We start from the raw sequence: 23,005 nt of genomic DNA, 5'->3' as shown, positions 1-23,005 counted from the left end.
GCACAGGTGGCTCAATCAGTGGCTCAGTCTTCGACCACCTGTGCTGAAGCAGGGATATCCTGAAAACCTGAACTGTTGGTGGCCATTGAGGCCAACCCATGAGCTAACTCCTTTCACCCTATGTGCCTTATTGCAGTGTGTTGGGAAATACCGCTGAGCCAGTCCCGGGTTTCTAATCCATTCCAGGATAGTATCTCTAACACGTTGCACATAGAGGTCTACCGTGACATGGAAGCCGCGGGCAGACACATACTGTGACATCGACCAGATGTGTATGAGTGACATGACAATTGCAGGTGGCCCCCCATGATACAAGCGGGAGACGCATAAAGGAAACGCAGACAAGAAAGGCAGCCATATTAATTTAGATTTCCAGCTCTTGGGTCTGACTGAGCGCATTGACCTAACGCTACGAACCCCAGATTCCTTCCCACGCCCAGGCGGGACAAAGTCTATTAAGGCTCCTTCAGACCCCGATGCTAAGAGTGTGTGGTAGCTGGTCTTCCGTGCGCGCTCCGTGAAGTGTAAGGAGCACCTACCTCCCTCCGGGGTGGTGAACTCCTTGATGTCACTTTTGGGGCCATCCCCCCGCCCGTTCACTGCCACCATGTGCAGCTTGTAGTTGCTGTACGGGATGAGGCGGGACACGATTCCTCGCACCCTGTCCCCGATAAAACTCTGCTGCTGACTCTTCCGGGAGACCCACAGACCCTTCAGCAGACTGCTCTCCCGCCAGTAATAGGCCTTCGAGACACACGTTCTGTTTAGTTCCCGGCGCAGCAAAGGAAATCTTTTTATCGGCGCTCAGAAAGGGTTAATGTCTTGAGTTAATCCCTTTAACCCTGGGAGGTTAGCCCGGTCTGCAGGTTGCTTGTTAACCGTGATGGTTCGGTATTGATTAGGGTGTTAATTGGGGTGCAATCACATCCTGAGACTTCTGACCGTGTTTATGCTACCGTTACTTATAGATGGCTGGACAGCCAAGATGCTCTCAGCTGCAAGAATGAGCCACTATACACCTGTGTTTGGTTTGGGATAATGGTAAAAATGCAACTGTGTAACTTCTGTGCAGACACAATCATTTCCTGGCTCTGTCCAGACTTGACTCCCTCTATGGTAGGATGGTATTGCTGACTTCACGTGACAGTGAACAACGTCTTTCTCCTGATAATCACAGGTCAGAGCGTTGTATACACGCAGTCCTCGCGTTACAACGACATTATGAGTAACGCATTGTGTCGGATAACTGAGGACTGCCTGTACACCCACAAAGCCATTTGAAAGCAAAATCATTTAAAATTTAAATCACAAAGTAAGGTGGTAAAAAACCTGAAAATGTTACCAAACACCTCAAATACTGTAGGTATTCTTCCCAGTGATTGCACCTGTGGTAATGATTTAAAATTAATTGGGTATTGATTATAGTTACTCATTTGACATAGATTAGGTATTGATTTTACATTGATTTGGCATTATGTATTGGTTTGGTACTGATTAGATATCCGTTATGTACTGATTAGTTAGCAATTTACCGCTGATTAGGTATCAGATTGAATTGATTAGGTCTTGGTTTGGTATGGTCTCTTTTGGATTAGGTATTAGTTAGGAATCAGTTTGCATTGATTAGGTCTTGGTTTGGAGTATCTCCTCTGGATTAGGTATTGATTAGGTATCAGTTTGCATTGATTAGGTCTTGGTTTGGTGTATCTCCTCTGGATTAGGTATTGATTAGGTATTGGTTTGATGTATCTCCTCTGGATTAGGTATTGATTAGGTATTGGTTTGATGTATCTCCGACGGATTATGTATAGATTACTGTAGGTATCAGTGGACAGTCCGTGTAAAATGTACTCATGGTTCCGCTCACTCTGTATTCCAGGAGGTTTCCTTGGATAGAGGCTGGGGCCACGCGTGTCCACTGAAGGGTGATGGCCGTGCTGTTCATGAGTCGTAGTCTAATGTCAGTAGGTGCAGCCTTTGGATCTGAGGGCAGAGGGACGCAGTGAGCAGAGCTCCCTGCTACATATTTGCTGGAGTGGGGATAAGACACGCAACTTTGGGTGTCTATACAGTGGGTATCCTGAATACAGTCTGTTACTGAACCTCCATCCTGCAGCTTCCTCTGCTACTGCAGTACTACACATCTATGTCACTTCTTCATCCAGCCCTGCACCCCCCCTCTGCTACTCCAGTGCTGACCCCCCTCATCCACAAAGCTATGTCACTGCACCCCACCCTGCCTTGCACGATCTCCTGCTGATATACATGCTCTGTCACTGCAGCTCAGCCTTGCCCACCTGTACCTATGTTATTCCAGCATTGACCTCTGCAAATCGCACACACCGTGCGGTCACAGCACATTGTCCTTGCTCTGCAGCTCTCTCCAGACACTCCCTGGGTTATGCACCAGCAGCCACCAAACAGATGGCATTATATTATACACAGAATAGGCCAGCAGAGTACAGCCTATGCCATGGGAACATCAATAATCCAATGCAAAGAGACAGATAGACAAAAGATACCCCTCACTGCCAAGAAGAAAAATGAGCAGTGTTTGAAAAAAGGACATCAAAACTTTAAGGGCCCTTTTTACTAAACAGTGCTAAGCCATATGACTCCACATGGCCCAATCAAATACCTTCAGAGAGACGAGGGTGAGAGGAAATGGTGAAGCATAAGAGAGAGTGTTCGCTAGACTAAAGATATAGACAGGAACATAGATATAAAGATATATATTTTGATCTTTCTACAAACAAAAATAAAAATATAGATGGATACTTGATACTTGGGAAGAGCGTGTGATGACTGTATACTCAGCACCCTCAGCAGAGGAAAAAAGGCTAAGGATCTATCACTAGAGGGTGAGGAGAGGCAAGAGAGGGGTGAAGACACTTGCCAAGTATTTGGGAGGGGTTAGAGAATGAGGAATCTTCAGCAGCACTATACAAGGGATGACAATTACATATATACCAAGTGCCACAAATGAAACAGAAAAGTGGAACTACTTGCTGGGAGGGTGCCACGTTGAATGACATTGTGATGTCATGTCTGTTACTCACAGTCCTCCCCGGAGTAGCCAATCACAGTGCTCGGCTCCGGCCCCCTGCCAAACTCGTTCTCCGCCTGCACTTTTATCTCATACTGGACGTATACGGGGGTCTGCCACACCACGTGCCTGTTGGTCCACACGGTGATGTTGCTCCACGCCTCTCCCGTGTGGCGCTGCCGCCACCTCACGTTGTAGCGCGGGTTCGGGCCGTACGTCTGTGTGGCGTTCAGCGGCTGCAAAAGGTGAAAAGAGGCCGTCAGGTCCATGCAGGCACACCCGATATATACATAAATATATACATAGTTACAAAAGAAAATACACAACTAGAGAGATGATATACACATACTGTACATAGTGAACAGACATAGAACATTCACATATATGATACACAGCGAATATAACTAGACATAGAACATACACAGATACAAAGTAGATACGTAGATGACACAGATACACAGTGAATATAACTAGACATAGATCATACACAGATACAGAGAACACACACAGTAAATATGTAGGGGCATGCTTACTAAATAGTGCTAATCCTTTGACACCTGATACCTATTCTTTTGAAGGCGATAACATGCCTTTAGCCTTAGCACAGTAAATATGATGCATATTAATACATAATACACAGATACATAGACGATGTTCAAAGATTATACTGACGTAGAACATACACGGATAAATAAAAGGTGTATATAGAGAATATATACAAGTACTGTAGTGACTATTTGCAGTAAATAAAATACACAGAAAGAGTAGAGAAGACACAGGAGATACACGGATAATGAAAGAATATACAAAGACAACAATGAACAGAGAAACATGGATAATAGACTATTAGATGCATAAATATATAGAAGATACATAATAAATACACAGGAACACAAAGATATAGAAGGTTCGTGAATGGGACAATGGCACTTAGAGGTTCGATACAAAGAGACACACGTAAGATTCATACATACATAGAGGAGACACATAATATACATACAGAAACACAGAAGGTTCAAGACTAGACAGTGATATATTGAGAGACAGACACACAGATTACAGTATATAGATACATGAAGACATTCTACAGATTATACTCACCGTCCACGTGATCTCCATGTTGTCTTTGCGTGTTCCTGCTCCTTGCACATCACCTGGATTAATTTCCGGGGCTGAAATCCGAGACGAGTCTTAGTTAATAAAGAATTCCCATAAATCAGTGGGGTTGGTGGTTTAATCTTCTATTAACTCCCATTATCTCTGCAATGCACTGCAGGCCCTGTAGTAGTGATACAAGGTCCCATACTGCACCGACACACTTTATTCGAGCAAATACCCGGTATGTACCTGGCAGATACCTGGAATGCGCCGCTCCTCACCTCTGACAAGCCTCGTTGCATTTGCCTTCCCAGCCTGGGTTCATGCCTGGCTGATGGGCGGCTGATCTGTTAAATGATAATGATTAGGATTTAATAGGCTGCAATGCTTCGCGTGTCTACCAGATGGCATAAATTCATGAATTGTAATGCAGTATATATATATGTACTGTGCAGTATTGCAGCCAGCGGGAATAAAATGCTTCAATCCCTGCCGGAAAATAACTCAATGCACTCGGGCAGAAAACAGTCACAAACCTCAATACACCCGGGTATACCCGAATTCGTGGGACTAGCCGAGCTCGAATAAAGTGTGTCGCCAGTGTAGGTCCCATATATACCCCTCGGAGGGGGGCAGGTCACTTACGTGCCCCGCTGGTTTCGTAGCGTTCAGAGGAAAGACTGGGCATGCTGCTCCCCAGGTCATTCAGTGCCAAAACTCGGAACTGATAGTTCACATACGGAGAGAGACGGAGCAGCGCTGTGTTCACATTCGGAGGGGCGGAGGCGAGGTTGTGCCAGACGCCCGGCTGAAACCTGTTTTCCTCAAACTGTACAATGAAACCTGAGCAGGGAGAAAAGGGACTCCGTAAAAGAGAGAGGGAAGGAGAGAAAGAGGGGGGGGGGAGAGAAAAGGGGAAGGGGAGAGAGGAGGGGAGAGGAGAGGAGAGAGAAGGGTGGGAGAGAAAGAGAAGGGGGAGAGAGAGAGAAGAGGGGGAGAGAGAGAGAAGAGGGGGGAGAGAGAGAGAAGAGGGGGGAGAGAGAGAAGAGGGGGGAGAGAGAGAGAAGAGGGGGAGATAGAGAAGGGGCGGAGAGAAGGGGGGAGAGAGAGAGAAGGGGGGAGAGAGAGAGAAGGGGGAGAGAGAGAGAAGGGGGAGAGAGAGAGAAGGGGGGAGAGAGAGAGAAGGGGGGAGAGAGAGAGAACGGGGGAGAAAGAGAGAAGGGGGAGAGAGAGAAGGGGGAGGCAAAAAGAGACAGAGGAGAGTGAGGAGAGATGTAGAATGAATTAAGAGAGTGGTGGAGGGAGAAAAAAAGAGGAGAGTGGGGTGAAGGTTGAGAGAATATGGGAAAAGTGAAAAGAGAAGAGTAAGTGATACAGAAAAAGGGAGAAAAAGAGAGATAGAAAGAGAGAAAGGGAGAGATATTAAGAAAGACAGAGAAGGGGAGAGATAGGGAGAAAGAGATGGGATGAGAAAGGGAGAGAGATAGAGAATAAAGAGACCAAAAGATGGAGATAGGAGAAGAGAAGGGCTGAGAAACAATGAGAGCTAGAGATGTGATAGGACACACGCAGCGCACACTCCGTGTATAGGGTAGAGTGGGCATGCTCACCTGTGATGGGGCTGTTATTCTCATCGCCCGGTATCCAGGTAAGACGGACGCTCCTCTCTGCCAGGTCAGTTAGCTCCAGGTCCGTGGGGGGGTCCGGCTTATCTGCCGGGGACATACATTTCAGCAACTACTTTCCCTGCACCTGTGGGTCCTGTTTATGGAAACTCCCTCCAGTGTCTCCCCCGGCTATTCCAGCGTTATAATTAACTTGATGTAGGACATAGTGTGTGTGCCTCTCGCTGCTATTCCAGTTTGTAAGGAAGTTGATGTAGGATATAGTGTGTGTGCCTCCCCCTGCTATTCCAGCTTTATAATTAACTTGATGTAGGATATAGTGTGTGTGCCTCCCCCTGCTATTCCAGCTCTGTAAGGAAGTTGATGTAGGATATAGTGTGTGTGCCTCCCCCTGCTATTCCAGCTGTGTAAGGAAGTTGATGTAGGATATAGTGTGTGTGCCTCTCTCTGCTATTCCAGCTGTGTAAGGAAGTTGATGTAGGATATAGTGTGTGTGCCTCCCCCTGCTATTCCAGCTCTGTAATTAACTTGGTGCAAGACATAGTGTGTGTGCCTCCCCCTACTATTCAGGCTCTGTAAGGAACTTGATGTAGGATATAGTGTGTGTGCCTCTCGCTGCTATTCCAGCTCTGTAAGGAACTTGATGTAGGATATAGTGTGTGCCTCCCCCTGCTATTCCAGCTCTGTAAGGAACTTGATGTAGGATATAGTGTGTGTGCCTCTCGCTGCTATTCCAGCTCTGTAAGGAACTTGATGTAGGATATAGTGTGTGTGCCTCCCCCTGCTATTCCAGCTCTGTAATGAACTTGATGTAGGATATAGTGTGTGTGCCTCTCGCTGCTATTCCAGCTCTGTAAGGAAGTTGATGTAGGATATAGTGTGTGTGCCTTCCTCTGCTATTCCAGGTCTCATTCTATGGCTGTGCACACACGTGTATATGAACTAGAACACTAACCCGTAAGATACCAGCACAGCTGCACTTCAGAGGCGAGATTGTATTAACTGCTTTAACCCTTTCAGATCCCTAGAGGGTGCTAACAATACCCTTTGAAAGGGTTAGAGAGGCCGGCAATGCACTGTGCACAGGTTTGCACAATAAGCCGGACTTTTCCAGCAACAAAGAAGGTACCCGCGGGCAGTTGGAAGGGAGGGGTATTAGTGGGGAGTGGTTACCTCTGGGTAGGGAGGTCAATCGGCTAGTAGGAGAGGAGGAGGTTTCTGTAAAGCAAGGGGGAAAATGTTATGGGTTAAAGGGTTAATGTCCCCCTACAAGCCTTCACTCATCCAGAGACGACCGCTGGGCACCAGTGGGCACCTCCTTCAATCTTATACACCACCCAGGCACCTCTCTGTGCAAAGCACAATGCAACATTACCATGCTAACCCAGACCTACCACTTCCATCGCAGGCCCTCAGCTGGGAGAAGATCAAGGTGTAACATCGCACAGAGCCACGGGAAGCACATAGGGACTGCCAGGCAGTTCGTGTCAATTAGTCAAGGTTAATGTGATTAATTAGTTCAATGCCCAGAGCAGTGATTGCTCAGACATCAAGGGATTTCTGCATCGAGCTGATTCAGAATAATTGTGAATAAAACTTGGGCATCTTTATTGATGCATAAAAATGTGGAATAAAAACGATGAAACTGATATTCATACATATTGCTCCATATAACCTCTTCCTATAATTCCTCCTATCGCCCTATATAACCGCTCCTTATAACTCCTCCTATCGCCCCATATAACCGCTCCTTATAACTCCTCCTATCGCCCCATATAACCGCTCCTTATAACTCCTCCTATCGCCCCATATAACCGCTCCTTATAACTCCTCCTATCGCCCCATATAACCGCTCCCTATAACTCCTATCTATCCATATAACCTCTCCCTATAACTCCTCCTATCTCTCCATATAACCTCTCCCTATAACTCCTCCTATCTCTCCATATAACCTCCTATCTCTCCATATAACCTCTACCTATAACTCCTCCTATCTCTCCATATAACTGCTCCCTATAACCTCCTATCTCTCCATATAACCGCTCCCTATAACTCCTCCTATCGCCCCATATAACCGCTCCCTATAACTCCTCCTATTGCCCCATATAACCGCTCCCTATAACTCCTCCTATTGCCCCATATAACCGCTCCCTATAACTCCTCCTATCACCCCATATAACCGCTCCCTATAACTCCTCCTATTACCCCATATAACCGCTCCCTATAAAACCCCCTATTGCCCCATATAACCGCTCCCTATAACTCCTCCTATCGCCATATTTAACCGCTTCCTATAACTCGCCCTGTTGCTCCCCATACACTTTCCCTATATCACTCTCTGATGCATACGACATAACCAGAGAAAAACAGCTTTACACACTGACATTCATCAGACATGACACCTATATAATCAATTTAATGCCAAAGCAGCTGTGTGTATCTCTCCCAGTGCTGCTGTTCCTGTCTTATCACAGCCCAGCTCTGCTTCGGCACGGACACACGCACTGACACACGCACTCACACGCACCGACACACGCACTGTGTAATGAGCTTACCTAGGATGGTGAGGTAGGCTTTGGCAAAGTCCTGGTCCAGATCAGTGTTGGCCATACACGTGTATGCCCCCTGGTCCTTCTCCGCCACCCCGAATATTGTAAGGCCATCATCCTCCTTCTTCATCCTGTGTGGAGGGGGGGGGGGAGAAGGGTCACTCCATATACAGGCTGCTTCCTCCCAAAGCCTTCCTCTGCCGGGCTCACCAGTGCTGCTCCTCTTTCCCAGGCCTCGCTCCACCAACACCGACCCCCCCCCCTTCCCACCCCAACAAACAGGACTCCCAGGGCCCAGGTGTGGACGTCCGTCAGTGGACCGCGGCCACTGCAAAGCTATAAGTTAACAGCTGTGTCCAGTCACCTGTTCCCTATATACAGCTGAGCGTCGTCCTTAATCCAGGTGGTGGTGAGTCTGAGGGAGGGGTCACTCCGCACGCGACAGTCCAGACGCACCGTGGAGCCCCTCTTAGCGATCTGATCCTCTGGACCCTTCACAATGCGGGTCGGGTCTGGTAACAAACAGAAGGGGGAGGAGTTGCTCAGTGGTAATGGTGCTGTCTTTGAAGTGGGTGGCCCCCAGTGTCAGCTCCTTGTGACCTTGGGAAAGCCTCTGTATCTCATCGCGCCTCCCAAACTAAAATTAGATTGTAAGCTCTTTGGGGCAGGGATTCATTGTAATTGTATGTACAGCATTGCGTACACTGTCACCGCTATACAAGAAAAATATATATAATTTTTTATTATACACGACTTCCATATTTGTGATGTTTTTCTATATTTTCTACTGATGTGGTCCCCTTGTGTGTCTACCCCAAGCCTACCGTTTCCCTGCTGGGTGGCTGATCCATGTCTCTACTACTCTGGCTGAAGGATATTCTGACATTTCCCTAAGCCTGTCGTTATAATGTGATTATTTGTTTTACTCTGAAAATTGTGTCCTGTCTGTAATTAATTTGTACACTGAAACTTTATAAGAGAGAAAGAGGAGAGAGAGAGGATGCGAGAGGAGAGGGAGAGAGAGAAGTAGGGAGAGAGAGAGAGGAGGGAGGGAGAGAAGGAAGGAGAGAGAGAAGGAGGGAGAGAGAGAAGGAAGGAGAGAGAGAAGAAGGGAGGGAGAGAAGGAGGGAGAGAGAGAAGGAGGGAGAGAGAGAAGGAGGGAGAGAGAGAAGGAGGGAGGGAGAGAAGGAGGGAGGGAGAGAAGGAGGGAGGGAGAGAAGGAGGGAGGGAGAGAAGGAGGGAGAGAGAGAAGGAGGGAGAGAGAGAAGGAGGGAGAGAGAGAAGGAGGGAGCGAGAGAAGGAGGGAGAGAGAGAAGGAGGGAGGGAGAGAGAGAAGGAGGGAGCGAGAGGAGGGAGAGAGACAAGGAGGGAGATATGGATATATATGAATGAGAGAAAGTAAATGTAAAAATTGACAATGTGGAATAGATATTCTAAGAAGGAAGAGGAAAGTGTGTTAAAGGTAAAAGCTGAGATGTTGCAGCAGTGAAGTGGTTAAACTCTGCTCCACGGGCCCCTCACCTTTGACCTCCAGCCGCACCTGGTTCTCCGCATTGCCCTGGATGTTGGTGGCCACACAGGTGTACTTGCCCTGATCCTCCTTCCGCACCGTGTTGATCTCCAGGGTGCCGTTTTCATGCACCCGGTAATTGCCCCCGTCCAGGTTACTGCCCTGTCCGTTCTTAAACCTGCGTGCACACAAGGGGCACCCTGTGAGGCATCACCCTGCATACCCACGCCCCTAGGCATGCAGCCACCTCGGGGGTGGGATGGTGTGCAATTATACTTCACGTATAGCAGCCACCTTTGGGGTCTCTATTTAGAACAGGGGGGACCAACTTCAGTCCTCAAGGGCCACCAAAGGTAAAGTTTTAAGGATATCCCTGCTTCAGCACAGGTGGCTCAAGCAGTGGCTCACGAAGACTGAGCCACTGATTGAGCCTCCTGTGCTGAAGCAGGGATATCCTGAAAACCTGACCTGTTAGTGGCCCTTGAAGACTGGAGTTGGCCGCCCCTGATCAAACACCTTTACATTTCAAAGCACTTTACAATCCCGCTCTAGAGTTATTCATGCAGCCACCTCTGGGGTGGAATCCAGGCAGCCCGTAGCAGTCCTTACCAGCGCAGCGTGGGTACGGGGGACCCGAAGAAGGGACAGTCCAGCTGTGTCCGGTTGTATTCAATGACTTTTATAAGCTGGTTCTTAAGGCCCAGCATCCGAGAAGGGACGTCTGCAGCAGAGAACGAGGGAGGGGGCACACAGAATGAGTATGTACATCTGGACTCATTGCAGAATAAGCTTCCGGGAGAAATCTACGTGCTCTTAAAAACTACTATTAATGTTCACGCCCACAGTACCACTACTTTTGAAAAAGTACAATTCTTTGTTTTTAAAGAAAAAAGGGGAGTGGGCCCATATTTACTAAGCAGCGCTATCCCAGAACACAAAAGAAATCACCAAAAAATGGATGTCGGCTATAAACTCAACATGGTATCTCTTATAGGTATCCACAGCCTACAATTCATTGGCGGTGCAAAGAGGGTCTATTATAGAAGATCAAAAGAAACAGAAAGCCCCAAGAATGCACTTTGGTTTACCATTTATTTTAATATATATCAAAATGTCCACACAAAAAAAAAAAAAAAGAAGAAAATCAAAATAATAAAATAAATCAAATAAAGAAAAACCCGGAAGAAGCACAAGCAGAATTCTGAATCTGCCCTTCCCAGCGCCCGGAGGCCCATGGGCTGGAATGGATCGCTGGCACTTTAAAGGGTTCAGGGTTCTCACTGTAGAAGCATTCGCTCTACAGTATATCCTCTGGACTTTGTTACAGCCACTAAACCCCCTGCTCTCCCCCAAAGATTAGCCAGTGTTGTTGTTTACGGGACGGAAGTTGTCTTACGGGGTAGCACTTCTTGGTAATCATGGCGCCATGATGGCTGCCCTGCGCAGCACTGCCACTTATCAGCAGACTTGTTAGCCTCGTCTTTCAGCTTCGCTAGCAGAAACTTTCTCAGCTCCTTCACTATCCCGTTTATCATTTCTAGAGCTGTACGTTTATATTTATAGCTGAGCAAGTTCTCGTACGACTTCCTCCCCAAACCTAGCGGGGTCCACCTGCCCTGTTTTTATACTCGTGATGGATTACAAGCAGGGGTGGGCAACTTTCGTGCTCAAGGGCCACTAACAGGTCAGGTTTTTAGGATATCCCTGCTTCAGCACAGGTGGCTCAATCAGTGGCTCAGTCAAAGACTGGGCCACCAGTGCTGAAGCAGGGATATCCTAAAAACCTGACCTGTTGGTGGCCCTTGAGGACCAGAGTTGGCCACTCCTAGTCTACAGAGCTTGGACAAATGTAGATCTTCTTTAATGCTCAGTAATGCTATCTTTTAAAAAACAAGTGACTTTTCCCACGGTGTATAATATACAGTGGTTGACAAATCACCCAAAAATCTACTCGCCGAACCAAAAAATCTACTCGCCACCTAGTCCCTCTCCCAATCCCGCCCTGCTTGGTGTCGGCCATGAGGAGGTGGCCACGGGGTCAAATCCAGTCGCCACGGGCCTGTATTTTAATGGATTTGTCGAACACCGATAATATATATATATACACTCCCAGCTCTTGCTCTGGTTACTCCTCCGTACCCAGGATGCTGATGAAGGCGTTAGCCAGGAGGTAGCCGTGGTCGTTGGAAGCGTTGCACTGGAACACTGCGCTGCCGCCACTCTGCGCATCACGAAAGATGATGGTGTCACCGGCCACCTCGAAATTGGAATTCGGAGCCACAGCTGTCCGCAAGACACAGACCATGGGAACAAGGTGTTAATAAACAGAGCTGGGAGCCTGTGACACCTTTTATCAACAAGCAACCAGGTGGAACGGACAGTAATACAAACAACTGTGGATTGATCACAAGTGCACTGCCGATAAGGGTTATCACTACTCTGACCTGTGATGCTCCATGCAGAGGGGAGTACAAACTGACTTGGCCACAGGTCCCTTCAGTGTGTCACCATCACAATCAATGTGTCATAGGCCCCTTCTTTTTTTGACTCGCCATGCTTTTGGGACGGACAATTTGGTGTTTGCCACTCTATGGCAGGAGAGAGACATTACACCAGGGGTGGACAACCCGTGGGCCACTTTCATTAGTAATGGCCCGCGTGATACTTGGGGATGAGCCGCTCTTTACACCATCATCCCGCCTCTTCCCCCTTCCCGTGCACTCGGCTGGCGCCAGATGTTGGGCTCGCCCCGAAGTCGGGGGCACAACTTCCGCATCCACCCTCAGGGGCCCCAGTTCTCCTCCTCTGCGGGACCAAAGCCCCCCCAATGGTAAAATTCTAAGAGGGGGGATATTGGGAGAGAGAGGAGGGAAGGCAGTAGCCTACCACAAAATTTGTGGCCATTTCATGGCACGCCTGAAAAAACAAAAGTTGCATTACACTGCCGTATCCCTGTGTAATCTTCTCTACCCTGTGTTTGGTACAGTACCTTGGACAGCTCCTGGCAAATCTGCTGTCCTCTCTTTCAAAATGTTTATCTCTCTTTCAAAAGGCAATCTGAGTTTTTATGATATAGATATCGATATACATCATTGAAGCAGGGGGTCTCCGGAGCTGAACCCCATTAATTTCAGCTCTGGGGAACCCCTGCTTCCGGAGATACTTACCTCTGCATACTTTGCTTGGATTAAGCACCTCACATTGATAAGCTTCAGGAGTGCTGATTCACTACAGAGATTTTATATACTGTATATACATACATACACACATACACACATACACACATACACACATACACACATACACACATACACACATACACACAATTTTTATTGGTAACACTGAGTCCCCCGGAACTGAACGGCAGTACTACCATCTACGGGGACCCCCCGGATTCTGACAGGCTTTTTTTTATGTTTAGTTTACGGGAGAAACAATATGGACGCATGGGGGCCAGCCTCACTCTGGCAGCCAATAAAAAGCTGTGACATCATTGTGAGATGATATTGCAGCTTCTGATTGGACGGCACTTTTTCTTTTATCTTGCGAATAATGGCAAAAGTAAAAAGTAAAATGTCTCAGCGGCGGTTCTGCTGCGGACCCCTGGGTCATATAAGGGAAATAAATAAATATATACTTTATTTGGGTGGGAAACTGCTACTTAAATGAAATTATTTAAAAAATGATCTATGCAGCAGAGTAAAAGTGGTGCAATTCTGGGGCAGAAACCTATAGATTTCAATGTGATTATTTAGCTTTGATGACGAGAGTGTGTTTGCTTCGATATATAGATCCCCAGGTGACACTACAATGCTATGTCAATGTTATATATTAAAACATGACACCCTCACGGGACATGACATTCCCTCATGGAGTCCAGGACGTTCTAAAAGGTTGGAAGCCACTGGACTAGAACAGAGCGAGTTTGGACAGACCAGCTGTTTCATGTCCCTTCGGGCCTCTTGTTACAGGGAAAGGCCCACATGGCTCTGTGGTGTGAATCTTTCAGCCTGCAGAGGCCCCCCTGTCCTGTCCCCGCTGCTCTCACCCGTGATGGCGTCTCCGTTCATCAGCCACTGGACGGCAGGTTTGGGGCTGCCGTTGGCACGACACACCAAGCGCCCGTTCTCCCCCGGTGATAGGATCAGGTTCTTGGGCTCATCCAGCCAGTACGGAGCCGCTGAGGGGACATGTGACGAGAGTGAGGGCTGAGCAGTGCGTAACTTTGTGTCTGTCTCTGAGGTATCAATGTATCAGTGCGGAGAGAGTTAGCAAGGTGCCCTTATGGAAGGCAAATAGACATAGAAATAGTGAGTGAATGTCAGATGAGTATGTAGCTAGGTGAGTGAGAATATGCTGAGTGAGTATGCCACAGTGTAGCTGGGTGAGTTCATGTAAGATGAGCTAGTATAGCACATTGAATCTGAGTGAGTGAATGTGTGATGTGTGAGTATTTCTTCAAAGTGCCGGTCTCCTCAAAGACAGAGATACAATGTAGAGCTCTACTCACTAGTTCATAATGAAGTTCTCCATTTAATGCGACAGCCAAGAACAGTGGAACAGCAACATTTGAGGACAACATTTCAGGTCTCATATTTCACCTGATGAAAGGTCCATATGGGACCTGAAACGTTGTCTTTCCACTGTTCTTGGCTGTCACATTAAATGGAGAACTTCATTATGGTCTTATGAGTAGAGCTGTACTTTATATCTCTGTCATTGAGGAGACCTGCGCTTTGAAGAATGTGTGTGTCTGTGTTATGTTGGCTGCACAAGCCGGATTCTCCTTGCCTAAAACTGTTTCCCCGCACTTTGTAATTGAGATGAGTGAGTATACCACATTGAATCTGAGTGAGTGTGTGATGAGTGAGTATGCCACATTGAATCTGAGTGAGTGTGTGATGAGTGAGTATGCCACATTGAATCTGAGTGAGTGAGTGTGTGATGAGTGAGTATACCACATTGAATCTGAGTGAGTGTGTGATGAGTGAGTATGCCACATTGAATCTGAGTGAGTGTGTGATGAGTGAGTATGCCACATTGAATCTGAGTGAGTGAGTGTGTGATGAGTGAGTATACCACATTGAATCTGAGTGAGTGTGTGATGAGTGAGTATACCACATTGAATCTGAGTGAGTGTGTGATGAGTGTGGTGAGTATCAGATGACGAGTTCATTTATGACAAAGATTTGTGTGGGGACCCTGAACATCTCTCGGCAGTGAGGTATGGGGGTGCCCAGATCTGGGGGTACTTACCCTTCACCCGGACGGAGATGGTGTGCCTGATGCTCCCCATCTTATTGGATGCCAGGCAGAAATACTCCCCGGAGTCCTCCTCGGACACTCCTGTGATGCGCAGCGTCTTGTTGAAGTTCTCAAACCTCACCTTCCTGCTGGGGAACTCCCCTCCCTTCTTAAACCACATGATGTCCGGCGCCGGTCTGTACAGAGGGGACATCACAAGAAGAACACGCATTGACCTGTGCTGGCATGAGCAAAGTAGGGTGCTGGCCTCTGAAGTGGTGGAACATGCATCCCAAGCTTTGTAAATAAAACCCTGAGTGGTACTCTGTCTTACTTATCATGGTCAGGAGTCCTGGGAGCAGAAATACTTCTGGCCAGTGACCCCAGCCCTGTACCCTTCCTTACTTGCCATGCCTACTATGATTGTAAAGAATGTGAGTATATGAAGTGCATGCTCTTAGTACACTTTTGTCTTAATTGATCTGCACTATGTCCCCTTTATCTGCTTCACCCTGAGGTATATTCCCCATTGACCTGCATAAGCCGATAAGCCACAGTTGGAGATAGGCTCTATACATATCTACTTCATATTATCTACTACTATATAGGCTCTATACAGATCTACTTCTTGTAAGTAGAAAATCTATAGGAGCCAAGATTCCTTCTACATACCCACTTGTCACAACAGTGCACACGATATATTTTTTCTTTATTTTGGGTGGCCCTGCTCCTTCTGGAATTTGTGGACAGTTGACTGAAGAGGAGGACTGTTGCGAACCAGTCCTCAACAGAGGTTTTGAGCAAAATTCACCCAAATATACATTCTATATATTTATTTAATGATTCACTTGTTCACGAATCATTTGATTATTTGAATCCTTTGTTAATCACTTGTATGCTGTGTGAAAGCGCCGCACAATATCACTTTTTGGTGTTACGTCCTTTTTAACTCTTTTCAGTCACTGCTCGGCTGCTAAATTGGTGCAACATTTGTTTAAAAATAAAAAAACTGCATCAGATTTATTTACAATAAAATACATTTTCTCTGATTAAATCTGGTGCAGATTTTCAATCACAGCAATATATTTTGCCGTTCTCTGGATCCACGTTACTGAGAGGACAGTATGGGATCCTATCCCACGCCCAGCGTGTTACAACTCAATGGGGCAGTGTTAGGTCTGATGCCCTAGGTCAGTATGGGATGGGTATATAGGGTGTGCTAGCTCATACATACACGCCCGAGGCGATGCACTCCAGGAGCAGGTCTTCATCACGCAGCACCAGCTTATTGCTAGAGGTCCCCGCGGGCAGCATGAAGTTTGGGATCCGCTCTGTGACCCCCCGGGCTGGGGACAGAACAAGTGATGGTCAGGAGGGCACTGCCAGAGGACACATGGAACTGGCACACACAAGTGGCCGCTTCGCTGCTGGGACAGCCTGCAATGCAAGCAGCTCATCCACAGGCAGCAAAGGGTGCCTACTTAACCCCTCTGCTGCCACATGTCCCTGGCAGTAAAGGGGTTAATTGTATGGAGCCTCTACTAAGACGTCCATGAATCACACGGTCCACTTGCAAATCAACAGGTTTTATGCCCCCCTGGCAACCGCAGAGTTAAATCTGTATTCTGGGGCACCTGCATTGATCTTGGTCTGGGGAGCAGAAAGTTAGTTAATTAGTAAGAATACATCAGCAGGTTTGTCTATTCGACCTTCAGATGACCCCAAACTTTGCACAGCTGCAGCACGGCACCTTCCTTCGCCTTGCCCGTAACGGCAATAACGCGCCCAGGAAGATGCTGTGAGGAAGGGGAAGCCACATACAGCAGTGGGATTGTAATAGCCAGGTCTGTGGTCCATACTCAGCCGGTATCCGGTCATTGTACAATTATATACAGAGGCACCTACCCACGTGCCCCGCTTTCTATTCCTGTGCAAGATTTACCAGTTAATTACTGGGCAACGAATCCCTGTTTCTATCATATTGAGATGGCAGTTTAGAATCAGGACCAGACTGAAAGAAGGATGACCAGGCAGCTTCCCTGTTACAATTATCAGCCAGATATCCAGATATCTCAACCTCAAGTTGTTTTCTGGAGGATTCAGAGTGTCAGCCAGTCCTGGTTTTCTATCTCCCACCATGCCTGGGGGACAGGGGGTCTCCTTAGTATCCCCCATCTCAGCTTGATCCCAGTGTTCTGCTTGTGACGTCACCCTTATGGAAGTGGGGCGAGCGATGGCATCACAAGCAGAGCAGCGAGTCGCTGACCAGGGGAGTGGAGCGTCCTGGCGCCGTCTCCAACGGATCTTAGCTCTGGCAGAGAGAGGTAGCGTAAAGAGTGCAAAGGTCAGAGTGCAAAGGTCAGAGTGCAAAGGTCAGAGTGCAAAGGTCAGAGTGCAAAGGTCAGAGTGCAAAGCCAGCCCGGGTTACGAAGCCACAAAAAAACAAACAGCAGCCAGGCAGGGGTGCAGGGGCGAGGCAGGATCCCTGTGACCGCCGCAGAGCAATGAATTGCAGGCTCTTCCCACCGGGACCAAAGGCGTTAATACGGTATACCTTTGGCTGCCACCGCAGCACCTGAAGGAGTTAAACTTCACGACCTTCCCGAGCGCCGTTGGAGGGGGACCTAACATATAAATAAATTACACCGGCGCTTCCGGTGACAAAGCCGCATCTGTGACATTAAAACCACAGCAGGGTCTCAGGGTTTCTACGCATGTTGCACAAGGTCTGGAGAGGGCCAAGAATCAACCATGGGCGAATGATCGCCTACCCAGGCGGTTACGCAGCTTTCAAGGGTTAAAAGGATAAGCCTTTGGTATATTGATTTGGAAAGTAATGATGTAACTAAGCCTGTGCAGTAACCGTGCGGAGTCAGCGGAGCTTCGGGTGTAAAGATGTAGCATTTGCTGAACCACCTTTCCTTGCAATTTATTTGCTGACCCATTTGGATTTGATGTATGGAGCTCTGGGCAGGGAGGGGGGGGGGCTGTGCACCTCCACATTACCTACTACGGGGGTGCTCAACACCAGTCCTTAATCCCCCCTGCACCAGGTCAGTTTTTCAGGATATCACAGCTTCAGTGCAGGTGGCTCATTCAGTCCCACCTTCAGCACAGGTGGCTCAATCAGAGGCTCAGTCTTCCACTGAGCCTCTGATTGAGCCACCTGTGCTGAAGCTGGGGTATCCTGAAAATCTGACCTATTGGAGGGGCTTGAGGACTGGAGTTGATCACCCCTGGTCTATACACTCCCTCTGCTTCTAATTCTGAATCCACTAGATCTGGGTATAAACTGCAGTACATTTCCCGCTCTGGGAGATGCTGAGCAGCAGGACAGAATAATCAGGCTGTGGATCCATAACGCCAGAGATTGTTATATAGATGGTGAGTGTGGTTAGCTAGAAGGAGAGTTAGGGCAGAAGGGTCCGCAGACCCCCAGGAACTCACCAAGGTACATACTAGTGAGGTTCAGAGAGGAGTGTATTGCAGAGTCATTACGGGAATTCTCTGTAATAAACAAGAGAAGGTGAGAGGCCCCAGTGGGAACACAGGGAGGAAATGGAAGGAGCAGGGGAGGAGGAAATGGAAAGAGCGGGGAGGAAGAGGAGGAAATGGAAAGCGTGGGGAGGAAGAAGAGGAGGAAATGGAAAGAGTGGGGGGAGGAAGAGGAGGAAATGGAAAGCGTGGGGAGGAAGAAGAGGAGGAAATGGAAAGCGTGGGGGGAGGAAGAGGAGGAAATGGAAAGCGTGGGGGGAGGAAGAGGAGGAAATGGAAAGAGTGGGGAAGGAGGAAATTGAAAGAGTGGGGGGAGGAAGAGGAGGAAACGGAAAGAGTGGGGGAGGAAGTGGAGGAAATGGAAAGAGTGGGGGAGGAAGTGGAGGAAATGGAAAGTGTGGGGAGGAAGAAGAGGAGGAAATGGAAAGCGTGGGGAGGAAGAAGAGGAGGAAATGGAAAGAGTGGGGGGAGGAAGAGGAGGAAATGGAAAGCGTGGGGGGAGGAAGAGGAGGAAATTGAAAGAGTGGGGGAGGAAGAGGAGGAAATTGAAAGAGTGGGGAGAAAGAGGAGGAAATTGAAAGAGTGGGGAAGGAGGAAATTGAAAGAGTGGGGAGAAAGAGGAGGAAATTGAAAGAGTGGGGAAGGAGGAAATTGAAAGAGTGGGGGGGAGGAAGAGGAGGAAATGGAAAGCGTGGGGGGAGGAAGAGGAGGAAATGGAAAGAGTGGGGGAGGAAGAGGAGGAAATGGAAAGAGTGGGGGAGGAAGAGGAGGAAATGGAAAGAGTGGGGGAGGAAGAGGAGGAAATGGAAAGAGTGGGGGAGGAAGAGGAGGAAATGGAAAGAGTGGGGGAGGAAGAGGTAGAGAGCTAGATGAGGAAGTGGAGGGAGGCAGAGAGGAGGAATACATGGCAGAAAAGTTAGGAAGGAAAGAGTGCTGCTGGGTTAGAGGAGGGGGAGTAAGAAGAACATGGAAAAGCATGAAAGGGGAGAGGGAAAAGAGAAAAGATGGACGGGAGAGTGGTAGAAAGAAAATAGGAGGTTAGGGAGAAGAAAGCAGAGTGAGAGAGGATGGGAGTAAAAGAGAATGATAAAGAGGAGGGAAAAGAGAGAGAAGTAAATGCAGTGAGAGGTCACAGTGGGTGAGGGCTGGAGATGACCATGAATAATACAGGCACAGAAGTGAGAGAGAGAGTGGGGAAGGAGAGAGAGTGTGGGGAAGAGAAGAATGTGAGAGAGAAAAACAGAGAGATAGGGGGTGGAGGGAGAAGGGGGGAGTAAGGGGATGGAGGGAGATGGGAGATAGAGGAAGAGTAGAGGGATGGAGCTAAATGGGGGGAAGGCGGGATATGGGAGAATAGGGGGTGGAGGGAGATAGGAGGGAGCAAGGGGATGGGAGGGAGGTGCGGGGCTGCAGGGGGATGGCGGGAGATGGGGATGGCAAAGCCAAAAGCTAAATACAAAGAGCTGGACACAAGGACAACGGAAATACGCAAAACATGGCAAAATACACAAAGTAACAGACCGGCCATTAATATAATAAGGAGAGCACAAGCAAAGCTCGAGTAAAAGGCGGTCCCCGTGCCCCTCTGGCAGAGGAGGGGTTAAGATGCCGGCCACACACAGCAGAGAAACTGTTAAGATAAAAGCGCAGCAGAAAGCAGCAATTCTGCAGCATTAACCCCTTCCGTCCTGCAGGGGCCACACTGCCCATGATCGCGGCAACAGTGAAGGGGTTAAAAATGGGGCGAGGAGAGAATTGAAAGACCCCTTGAGCTACAGGGCAGACCCATGTGCAGTACCCTCCAGTGACTAGCAGAGGGCGCCCTGGGATAAGCCATAAGTGCTTCCAGGTGGGACTGCACCTTTTGATCCCATTAATGCTACCAGCACATCCTACGGGAAGTCCATGTTACCCTGGCACCCAGAGGATGGGCTTCAGTGCCTGCACCTGGACAGGCTCCCAATAATGTCACCCACCCTCCCCCCTGCATGGACCCAGACGTCACTTACTGGTCAGCACTTTGAGAGTATAGGCATTCTTCTGCTGGATGGTGTGAGTGAAGTGGAAACGCGCGTTGCAGCTGTAATCCGTCTGCATGTCCTGGCGTAGGACGTTGGAGAAATACAGGTCACCGTTGAGCCCCTGAGACACCCTCTTGTCCTGGATTATCGGCTCCATGGCTACAGAGAGGGGAGGGGGGGGCAGAGAGAAGGGCCAGGTGCCCTGTGTCACAGGGAGACAACCCACCCACACAACCCATCCACACCCATCTACTGACCCCGAATCATCAGCAGAAGTTGGTGCAACCATGTGGGTTTATGGAGCAATAACCATATCAATTCGATACAGAGGGGGTCTGAGTTTAACAAAACAAATCCCCTTAAAAAGACTCCATCTAATATAGGACAGTGCAATTTAGCAGGTGTGAAGAGGAGGATGATCCTGCTTCACTGTATGATGATACTGAGCATCTCACTGCACATCCTGCACCCACACAAAACTCCAACACCCTGTGAAGGGGTCAGATCTCCCTCCCTGCTTCCGTATGCCACGCTTCTGGGACCCGCCACACACTCACAGCTGCTCATCCAGAATATGACCGGGGGAGGCAGCCCGTGGGGAGGGTTACACTGCAGGATGAGAGGGGCTCCTTCCTGCACCACCACTGGGTCCAGGTTCTCTTTGGGCCACAGGGGGGACCCTGTAGAGGGAAGATAAACATAAGCACAGAGTGAGTGAGGGGAGCAGTGGGAGAAGGGGAATTAGAGATGTCTGCCTGTGCTCCCTGTGTGGGCTGTTCTGTATGGCGGCAAAGAGGCTCCCTCCGTACATGAATCTGTTTATATTGCTCTGAGTCCTGCTCTCTGACCCCGCACTCCCTGCTCTGTGACCCCGCACTCCCTGCTCTGTGACCCCCTGCACTCCCTGCTCTGTGACCCCCCCCCCCCCACACTCTTTGCTCTCTTTCTACGCCATAACACTCCCTGTTGTGTGACACTGCACACTTCTTGCTCTCAGACTCCCTGCTTTCTGACCCCCACACTCCCTACTCTGTGACTCCCTGCTTTCTGACTCCCCATACTATCTGCCCTGTGACTCCCTTTTCCCTTGCTCTGTGACTCCCCGCGCTCCTTGCTTTTTGACTCCCCATACTGCCTGCTCTGTGACTCCCTGCTACCTGCTCTGCGATGCTCTGTGCTCCCTGTCCTGTGACTCCCTTGTCCTCTGCTTTCGTGACTCCCTATAACTCCCTGCTTCCAGTCTTGTGACTCTCTGCACTCCCTGCTCTGTGATTCTGACTCCCTGCTCGGTGACTCTTCTGCTCCATGGTCTGTAACTCACTGGAGACTTGCAGCAGAATTTTATTAGACAGAGCAATCCCGTGGTTATTGCGGGCAATGCACTGATATTCTCCCTCATAGTCCTCAGGTCGCCCCCCTCCCAGGAAGTCGATGATGAGGGTCCCCGCGCCTCTACGCATCGACACTTTAGAGTCTTTGGCCACATTAAAGAATTTCCCGTTCCGTGTCCATGTATACCTGGAGAGAAGAGAATGGACAGTGATTGAGGATGAGAGGCCATCAGGGAGTGTAGTGACCAAGCTGAACTTTCAATCCCACCCACTACCTGCACAGGAAGCTGCAGAGAGAATACCTTTACTGTATAGAGTTAGACTATACCAGTCTATCCCATCCCACTACCTGCACAGGAAGCTGCAGAGAGAATACCTTTACTGTATAGACTATACCAGTCTATCCCATCCCACTACCTGCACAGGAAGCTGCAGAGAGAATACCTTTACTGTATAGACTATACCAGTCTATCCCATCCCACTACCTGCACAGGAAGCTGCAGAGAGAATACCTTTACTGTATAGAGTTAGACTATACCAGTCTATCCCATTCCACTACCTGCACAGGAAGCTGCAGAGAGAATACCTTTACTGTATAGACTATACCAGTCTATCCCATCCCACTACCTGCACAGGAAGCTGCAGAGAGAATACCTTTACTGTATAGACTATACCAGTCTATCCCATCCCACTACCTGCACAGGAAGCTCTAGAGTGTTATGCCCTATCCCCATCTCCATTCCTTCCTACTAAATGCACAGGATACTTCATATTTATGCCATGGTTCCACCTCTTCCCCTCCCCCCATTCTGCACAGGACGCTGCAGAGGTAGTGTTCCCTCCCTGGTTCCCCCTGCGTGGCACTTACGTGGGCTGTGGGTTCCCCTGTGCCTCACATTCAATGTAGATGTTATCTCGTGGGTCCACAATGTAATTCTTCACGGACTGCTTGGTGATGGTGGGGGGCTGAAGTACTGTGAGGAAGAGAGCAGGTAGGCACCCCTTAATATATGACCCAGCACCCCCCCCCCCCAAAAAAAACAATCATGCAGCTTTTGCAACGGCCCAAACTGCCACCTTTCATAT

The 23,005-nt window shown here is 48.6% G+C and overlaps 1 protein-coding gene across 19 annotated transcripts in view; it reads right to left on the bottom strand.

Moving 5' to 3' along the window:
• NFASC (neurofascin) overlaps nucleotides 1–23,005 on the bottom strand; it is a 115,757-nt gene that overhangs the window by 41,612 nt on the left and 51,140 nt on the right. For 5 of the 19 annotated variants that reach the window (XM_075613722.1, XM_075613721.1, XM_075613739.1 and 2 more), the window contains 20 exons: nucleotides 22,788–22,893; nucleotides 21,910–22,106; nucleotides 21,146–21,268; nucleotides 20,577–20,747; nucleotides 18,520–18,579; nucleotides 16,307–16,418; nucleotides 15,085–15,269; nucleotides 13,877–14,008; nucleotides 11,968–12,111; nucleotides 10,438–10,549; nucleotides 9,840–10,006; nucleotides 8,683–8,830; nucleotides 8,325–8,449; nucleotides 6,943–6,987; nucleotides 5,755–5,856; nucleotides 4,790–4,987; nucleotides 4,148–4,218; nucleotides 3,060–3,282; nucleotides 1,868–1,983; nucleotides 540–744 (listed from right to left, as the gene is read on the bottom strand). In XM_075613722.1, coding sequence (XP_075469837.1) covers nucleotides 540–744; nucleotides 1,868–1,983; nucleotides 3,060–3,282; nucleotides 4,148–4,218; nucleotides 4,790–4,987; nucleotides 5,755–5,856; nucleotides 6,943–6,987; nucleotides 8,325–8,449; nucleotides 8,683–8,830; nucleotides 9,840–10,006; nucleotides 10,438–10,549; nucleotides 11,968–12,111; nucleotides 13,877–14,008; nucleotides 15,085–15,269; nucleotides 16,307–16,418; nucleotides 18,520–18,579; nucleotides 20,577–20,747; nucleotides 21,146–21,268; nucleotides 21,910–22,106; nucleotides 22,788–22,893 — 2,742 coding nt within the window. The remainder of the gene's footprint in view (nucleotides 1–539; nucleotides 745–1,867; nucleotides 1,984–3,059; nucleotides 3,283–4,147; nucleotides 4,219–4,789; nucleotides 4,988–5,754; nucleotides 5,857–6,942; nucleotides 6,988–8,324; nucleotides 8,450–8,682; nucleotides 8,831–9,839; nucleotides 10,007–10,437; nucleotides 10,550–11,967; nucleotides 12,112–13,876; nucleotides 14,009–15,084; nucleotides 15,270–16,306; nucleotides 16,419–18,519; nucleotides 18,580–20,576; nucleotides 20,748–21,145; nucleotides 21,269–21,909; nucleotides 22,107–22,787; nucleotides 22,894–23,005) is intronic. The other 14 variants (XM_075613723.1, XM_075613729.1, XM_075613730.1 and 11 more) reach the window with 6 other exon arrangements.

Source organism: Ascaphus truei, chromosome 9, assembly GCF_040206685.1.
Source record: "Ascaphus truei isolate aAscTru1 chromosome 9, aAscTru1.hap1, whole genome shotgun sequence".
Taxonomy (NCBI): Eukaryota; Metazoa; Chordata; class Amphibia; order Anura; family Ascaphidae; genus Ascaphus; species Ascaphus truei.
The sequence above is the reverse complement of the archived record's forward strand: the minus strand, read 5'-3'. Positions and strand labels throughout refer to the sequence as shown.